We start from the raw sequence: 8385 nt of genomic DNA on the forward strand, positions 1-8385 counted from the left end.
GATTTGAAAAGTGTGTGTGTGGTACTGATTTGGGGGGGGCGTTGTGTGTGCATAAAAATCTATGAAACGATGTGTGTAGTGCCGATTTGGGAATGAGGGGTGGTTTTAACTTCATATGTAGCAGATTTAACCCTGCTCATGAAGTCGCCTGTGTTGACACACCCGCACGGGTTTAAATTTACACAAGCCCTTTACTGCAGCTGCTGCTTTCCTACTGCCCCGCCCCCTGAAGAAGTCCGTCCAACCCCGGGAAAAGCCGGGCGGGCACCGCACACGGTGCGCCCCTCCGCTCGAGGGCAGGGAGCCCCAGGGCCCGCCCTCTCCAGGTCGGCCCTGCGCGGGCGGCTGCAACTACAGCTCCCGGCGAGCCCCGCAGCTGTGGAGCAGGCCGGGCCCGGGCGCGCGCGGTACGCCGGGAGCTGTAGGCCCTGCGAGAGGTCGCAAGGCGGGCCGGGCGCCACGTGATAGCGGGGGAGCCCCGCGCTGATTGGCTGCGGCGGGGAGCGCGAGAGCTTCCGGGGCCCCGGGCCGGGCTGCTTGTTTGGATGCTTCCGTCACATCATGGCGACGCGCGGAGCCGAGGCAGCGCGCGGCGGCGGCAGCACCAGCACCAGCAGCACAAGCCGTGCGGCGGGGGCGGGACCTGGGCTAAGGCCGGGCCGACGCGAGGCAGCCGCAGTTGGCGCGGGGCCGCCCAGCAGCGCGGAGGTAACGGCTGCTTGCGCGCCGTTAGCCTTTCCCGCGCGCCCCTCCCCCACCCGCACCCTGCGCGGGGCTCCGCTTCTGGGGCTGCGGCGCGAGGGGAGCACGTGCCCCTTCCCGCCCCCCTTCCTCCGCCCCCAGGCGGGCAGCGCCGGAGCCAGGCTGGGGTTATGGTGGGCGCGGGGCGGGGGTTACCGCGAATTAGCCCTGGGGCAGGGAGCGCTGCTCGGCTCTTCGGAGCCGGGCCGGCCGAGGGTAGCGGGATCTGGAGTAGGAAGTGCGCTCTGGTGCCTGGTTTTCCTTTGTTTTGGGCAGCCAGGGGGTCTGCATCTGTAGGCAGTGTCGTTCCCACCCCCACTGTCCTGGGAAAATGAAGGACCTGGGTTTATTTAGTATGGGGAAGAGAAGACTGAGGGGATTTAATAGCAGCCTTCAGCTACCTGAAGGGGGTTGGAAAGAGGCTGGAGCTAGACTGTTCTCAGTGGTGGCAGATGACAGAACAAGGAGCAACTGTCTCAAGTTGTATCACAGGAAGATTAGGTTGGCTATGAGGAAAAACTGTCACTAGGAGGGTAGTAAAGCACTGGAAGAAGCTACCCAGAGAGGTGGTGACCTTTCCATTCTTGGAGGTTTTTAAGCCCAAGCTAGACAAAGCCTTGACTGAGATGATCTAATTGGGGACAGTCCTGCTTTGAGCAGGGGTTGAACTAGATGACCTCCAGAGGTCCCTTCCAAACCTAACTTTCTATGGCTCTATAAAAATCTTACTCCTGTTGCCAGCCACTTCTTCACACATTCATTTTATTTTCCCCCTGGCCTCTACCGAAGCAGCCGGGATGCTGCCAACCTTGAGAAAGCAAAGTTACAAGGCTTGTTTTAGAAGTGCTCCCCAGTAAAGGAGTCACGTTGAATTGAGTAATGGGAAGGCGTTGCCAAAAGTACCGGGCTTGTGTCTTCACCTTTGGAATGTGACCTGCGAATGAGAAAGCAAAGCCATTTCCTTGTAGTGGGTGGGAGGCTCCACGCTGTGCTTGGGTGCTGTTTTGTTTGGTCTGGCCTTAGAAACGTGGGGCTTGCCTGCTTTTTTTCCAGAAAGGTCCATGGATGGATGGAGAGCAAGTAGGGTTATCATAAAAACAGAAGTGGAACCTGATTGAAGGGAAGTGAGTCATATTGTTCAAATGTGTTTTTGTCTCACGTAAGTAGCTAAGTAGGAGATTAGTTTGTTAAACATTCAGTGCTTCATCTCTCAATTAAGGTCTAAGAATTCAAGTTCTCTGGGTCTTCCAGAAAAACCTTTGGCAGATTTCCTCCCAGAGAGCTTGAATTCTGAGATCTTTGTATTGCATAAAAAAGATGGCACAAAGCCCATTTTTCCTTTGCAGGTCAGCTTTACATGTGCGGATTTGAAATACAAATGTAAGTGAATTTCAGTAAGTGAATGAGTTCATGTCAAAAGGGCTGTCAGAGAAAAAAAACATACGTTTTGTAGGCCACAGAGGAAATAAGATCTTGTAAAAATGTATTTCCAACAAGCAGAAAGTTTCAGAGGATCTCTGTCAGCCTACTTTGGATCAAAGAAGTGCTTAGCTAGGGGGGGAGAAAAACTGCCTTTTAATCAATTCTGAAATGTCTTCCTGTTAGGGTTATGTAAATTACCAACATATCGGGAACCTGGATGTGCTCCTGATTATAAACAAAAGTGAAATTGCCTGTTTTCTTTTTTTGGATTAATTTGAGAAATCAAAGTAAATCACACAAATACAATGTAGCATTTTTTTTTAATTTTACATTCAGTGGTCTAAGCACAGGAGCATGATAGGTTGGAGTATAGTTGTTTGGAATACAGTTTTTCAAGCATAGTCAGTTGGCCACATCCGAGGAAGTCTGTTTTTTAAAGAAAAACCATTGGGTATAAATAATACTACCATGGTCATAATAATTTAATCCAATTAAGTGTTAGCAATAGAACAGCCCTAAAGAGAACATTGCAAAAAGAGAGCTGCAATAAACTGGTTTTATATTCCCTTGCCTTGTGATAAGTTGGTGACATGAGATCACAGAACAAAAGTTTTGTTTCCATAAATTTTCAACTTAATTTTTTTGTGCATCCTATATTTATATTAAAAATATGTAGGTGAAATTGCCCTTAAAATTGTTGGCACCTTGAAGGTAACTCCTTTGTGTAACCTGAATATTTACAATGGTGTTAGATGATTTTTAACTGTCTACATTAGGGAAAAAGAGACATTTAACATCTTGTTTGAACTTATTTTGGATAAATCAAGTCACAGTTCTCACATGTTAATAAATCAAGGTTATAGCTGGGTAAAGGAAGCATAGGGTTTTTTACCATCTCTGTAATGGGTGATTAATATTTACCTACCTTTTCACACTAGATTTTAACATGGCTAACACATGGTAAAACTACTGCTTGCCCCCTCTTCCCCCGCCCCATCATCTTTAGTATGATGGGGCACCTGGATATTCTGTACTCAGGAAACAAGTACAGAAGGGTTGAAGACAGGTGTGGTCAACTGAGCAATATCCTTCAAGCATGCCTTCATTGTTTGGACTCTGATGTTTACCTGTTGGCTTTAGTATTGCTTATGTTGAAGTTCTTGCATACCTATTCGATAATCATACATTTGAAAAAATCTTGTGGGCCTTCTGTTTTTAAGAACATTCAATATCTGGGCCTCAGCCCACAACAGCATCTCAGCTTTCTGAAGGCTAAAACTAACCTTTAAAGTTTCACTATCAGTCAACTTGGTAACAATAATTTTAGCAGAAATGTAAAACTATTACAGTACTCCACCTTCTTTGGTTGGAGTGACGAGTACTAGTCTGTTGTGGGCTGGGTGCCCTCAAGTGCTGGTGCAGTGGGGAAGTAGTATGTATAGACAGAGATATGTATAAAGTGTATTTTTGTGTACTATGTGGTGTCTGTGCTCATGAAAGTCAAACATCTGTAGGCTGTATTATAAATACTAAAACAAGATTAAATGATCAGATTTGTTCCATACTGTCAAATGTATCTGGGTGACCTGTGTGTTCTAACAGGGTGTATTGATGTTTGTGTTCAAACAGTGCTGGAAGAAATAGAAACAAAACTTATGTAGGTTTTGTGGTCCATGACAGTTTCCAGTGATAGTGTACCGTAGCCTACAGTGAAGACAGAAGCAGGGAGAGATTGTAGGTCCTGAAACAAGGTCTGGAGCGAATATACTTATTCAAAGAGACGTCATGGGTTTTAAAACACTAATCTGATTGCCTTGATATTGGATTGTAGTGAGTATCACAAATAAGCAAGTAAAGAAAGGTATCTTCTTGTTGCCTCTTTTTTTTTAAACCTCTGGCCACAAAAGGGGATAATTGAATTGGTAGAAATAAAGGCTGATCTCTTTTCACCATACCACTCAGTTTACATCTCATTGAAAACCTCAGAGATGGATGGCTGCATATCAGAGAGACCTGAAATGATGATATTTGTAGGGAGGGCTTGTAGAGCCCTTTAACATGAAAGTATCTGTGATGTGAAACTGCTCAGATTTTGGATTTTATTCCCTATTTTTCAGTGAAATGATCAAAATTCAACACTTTTTAAATGTTAGCTTGTACAGGCATGCTTCTGTCAATGATAACAGGTGTTTTTAATGTAATTTCCCTATTTCTCTTGCAATTTAATAAATATTCGTAATGGTTAAAAACATTCTATATCTTAATTTTTCATTCCAGGCCTTCAGGTTAGAAATTTAATTAGACAAGCATCTTTTAGCCTTAAAGTCAGTTTTGTGGCCAATTGTTTTGGACTGCCAATTACACAAAATAAAATAGGGTACTTTTAGCTTGGAATAGATGACCTCTAGAGGTCCAGTCAAGTTGTACTTTTCTATTATTCTGTCTGGCTATTAAGAGGTTATGCTAATGACTTGTAAAACCATTTTTTTCAGTAATAGAGTTCTAGAACTTGAGTATAAGGACACTAGTATAGATATCTCTCCTCAAGTAGTAAACCTGAATTAATACTTTTTGTTATATTTTTAATTTTATAAGTGGGGAAGAAAATAGAAATAATGGCATCATGAGTATGTAAATATCATCAAATGATCTTGGTGGAAATAAGACACTTTAAAAATACTTTTTTTTTGACCTTTTGTTCTTGACTCTTCAGCTTAACATTGAAAGCAGGTTAGTCATTCTCTATTTTTTTAAAATGCATGTGGCTCCTCGCTGCTCTAGATCACATGCATCAAATGCTTTCAGATTTTACAAATCCAGAAATTAACTTCACTTTTTACTAACCCCTCCTTTGTATATCTTAACTAGCCATCTTTTTCAGAACACTGAAACTATCCAATTTTGATGTTGCCTATCTATTTACAGAGAACCCATTTATTACTTAGATGAGCTCAATTTTGGACTTGAAAATGCTGCTCAGTGTCTAGGGGTGACAGCAGTTTTTAAGTAAGGATGCATATTTTAGATCCCTTGTTTCGGGGGGGACAATGCACAAATGTTAAGGCTGAAACAGGTTTATTTTTTAATAGTCCTGCTGTTGCCGTCCTGTAATTCTGACCATTCATCAAATGTGTTTTCAAACATGTTGTACAATAGGGTCACACTTTGTTGAAGACCCCGAGAATAGCATACCTTGCTTCTCTCATTCACTAACAGGTGCAGAGCAATGTAGATAGAAATCAATAATTTACTGACTTAGAGCAGATGCATTATTGCACAATTTTCAGGAAGATCTTTTTCTTCATCTAGACTGTACTTCTGCCTTACACTGCTATTTAATACATGCATAATTATTAGAAAGCTATAAGGTATTGTGGAACTCTTATGTTTGCAAAGAGTCTCTCTGCTCTTGGATGAGGAATGAGTGCCATAACTTTGACTTATGAGTAAATGAAAACTTTGTGTTTTAAAATGATTAGATTTTATATTACAATATAATGTTTTTGTTTGTTCATTAAAATAAATCTCAACTAACTTCTGTTTATGACAAGTTTGGTGAAGTTTAAATAGTTTGAATAACAACTGTTATTCATTTGAAAGTGTTTTGTTACATGTATGTAGTTTAAACCTGTTATTTATTAGTTTAAACTAATATAAAAGATATGCAATTAGAACAAAAATGAGTTTGCACTCATTTTTGCAACCCTCAAGTCTTTTATAACAATGGGTTTAAGATCACAATTTAAAATTAAGCCAATATGCATGTAAGATCTTTAAAAATGTGGAAGGAGACGTATACTCTTACAAAAGAGTACGTGATCAGTCCTCCTCAAACTGTCGCCCTAGTGAACTGAATCTAGGCCAAGAGGGACCTCTTGGGCTGGACCTGCCAGTGTGGAGGTTAACACAGCTGTTGCTTGTGCTTCTTCCCCATCCCCCAACACATTGGTTTCTGTTGCTTGGAATCCGGCAGCAGAACCTGGACCCATAACCAGCCAGCACCAGTGAAATGGTTCTGCAAACTGGGTATGCCAGGTTGTGTGATCGTTTAGGGAACATCTACATTGCTACCACCCTGACATATATGTGCGGTGGTTTTCATTTTTGGTAAGCCCTTTATCACTTAAATAAAAACCCTACCTATCTACATAGTAGAAGTGGTTCTTAATTATCTTGAATTTTTTTTAATGGTTGAGAGAGCAGTTGCATTTAGAGTTTTGTCTGAATGCTTAATTTCTGACAGAATAACATCTACCACCAATTTCCCAAATACTGATATTTTTTTTTCCTCTTTTCCCCCACCCCGCTTTCTTTTAGTGTGTTTCTTTTTATTTTGTTAATTATTTGTAGTATTTAAGTGTTAAACTTTTAATTGTACCTAAAACTAATGTATTATAAAGTGGCTATCAGTTGTGAATAGGGTTGTACCAATAAAGATTTTCTTGGCCGATACCAATAGCCGATTATTAACCAGCTGTATCAGGCAATACCAATCTGATAGCTGATTTACATAAATTAAACCTTTTTTGGTGCGCTCGAGCAGTCTCCTACATCACGTGTATCAGTGTCCCAGCGTTTAAAAATGGTGGTGGAACGCTTGAACTTAAGCTTGTCAAATGAACTTTAATTCATGCACTGCTGCCACCATTTTTAAGCATAGGGACACTTTTAAGCAAAGCGAGGCAAGGGCAGATATGGACTGCCCGCTGTGGGCTCGGGGCTTTCTGCCCTCCTGCCTTTGCCCCAGTAGCTCCTTGCCAGCCGTGTGTCCCCTGCCCGCTCAGCAGTGGGGGCATAACTCGCCACCCCCACTGCTGACAGGCAGGCAGGGGGCACACGGCCAACACAGGGCTCCTGAGGGAAAGGCAACAGAGTTGAGAGCCCACAGTTAGCATCCTGCATCCACCCCATGCACAAAGCTGGTGGGGCCCAGGCCTCTCCTGGGAGGGGTGGGCGCACAGTGGTGGGGAGCAGCCCCCCACATCCCGTGAATGAATCACTTGTGGCTCTTTCCTGCTCCCCTCCCCTGGATCCCATGTACCACCCTGGCTGGGTAGTGCCCTCTACCCCACTCCCTCCCTCACTGTGGGGGCCTCAATATGCCCCCTCCCACATACCCCTGCCCTCCATAGACCTGCCTTCAGGGAGCTGCTCTCTACGCTGCCCAACTGTATTCCTGGCCATGTGCGTGTGTGAGGCTGCACACATGCATGCAGTGCCTCCTGCATCTTGCTCCTGGTAGCCCCAAGTAGGACCGCTTGCAGACTAGAATGCTGCCCACCTGCAGGGAGAAACCCGCTGTTTCCTGAGGGAACCCAGGCATATGGGGGCCCCAGCCCCACAGGTGAAGGGAACCCAGGTGTCCAGGGCCCTGGTCAGAAGGCATAATTATCAGTAAACATTATTGGTTACAATGGCCAAAAAAAAGCCATAGCCAGTAATATCATTTCCCTGTCTATCAGTGCCGATCCAATAGGCTACCAGTATATCAGTGTACCTCTAATTGTTAAAGTTCTTTTTGCATTTGCTGTGGCCATAAAGGAACAGGATGTCATCTAGATATACCATATCTTAAGCTTATATATCTCAAAAATCTGTGATGGTGGTAGTTAAGTATTCAAGAGCATATAATATGATTCAGTAAACTAGAAAAAAAATACTCTGGTTGTTAGGGGTCAGAACTTGTGCTTCTAAAATGTCATTGTACATAGAACATAAAAACTGTTTTTGAATTTAACTGTTTTTGGACTTAGTAATTCCTAGGTCTACACGTTGAGTATAGAGTGCTAGATGGTTTGTGATTTCTCTTAAAGTTCTTCAAGTATGCTCCAAACATAGTGTTATATTTGTAGATTACCTTAAAATTCCTTCATTTATCAGGGGTACTTTGCATTTAAGATTCTGTTTACTTTTTCAACTGGATCAGCTATTATATTTACTCTAGTACAGTAATCAGAACTAGTTGCATCTTTTTAATATTTAACAGTTGATGTAAAAATCAAAGGTTAGTATATAACTCAGAGCTTCTAGAATGAGAAGCTACTGCAGCTAATTCTTAATTTGATTAATCCATAATATAATGATCTTTCAGTGTCATTCTGTATGCCACTTTGCTTGCATGGTTTTTGGTTGTAGCCGTGTTGGTCTAAGGCAGTGGTCTTCAGCCTTTTTAAAGTAAAGATCATTTTTTGAAGTAAAGGGGCAACCCAGGATCTACTATTT

General features: G+C 42.9%; 1 protein-coding gene across 1 annotated transcript in view; it reads left to right on the top strand.

Moving 5' to 3' along the window:
* The first annotated feature begins 546 nt into the window (after positions 1-546).
* Positions 547-8385, top strand: part of TXLNG (taxilin gamma) — a 63545-nt gene continuing 55706 nt past the window's right edge. Inside the window, exon 1 of the mRNA XM_019524648.1 lies at positions 547-708. Coding sequence (XP_019380193.1) covers positions 562-708 — 147 coding nt within the window. The 5' untranslated portion in view covers positions 547-561. The remainder of the gene's footprint in view (positions 709-8385) is intronic.

The sequence above is a fragment of the Gavialis gangeticus genome, unplaced genomic scaffold (genome assembly GCF_001723915.1).
Source record: "Gavialis gangeticus isolate Ggan-Ray unplaced genomic scaffold, GavGan_comp1, whole genome shotgun sequence".
Taxonomy (NCBI): Eukaryota; Metazoa; Chordata; order Crocodylia; family Gavialidae; genus Gavialis; species Gavialis gangeticus.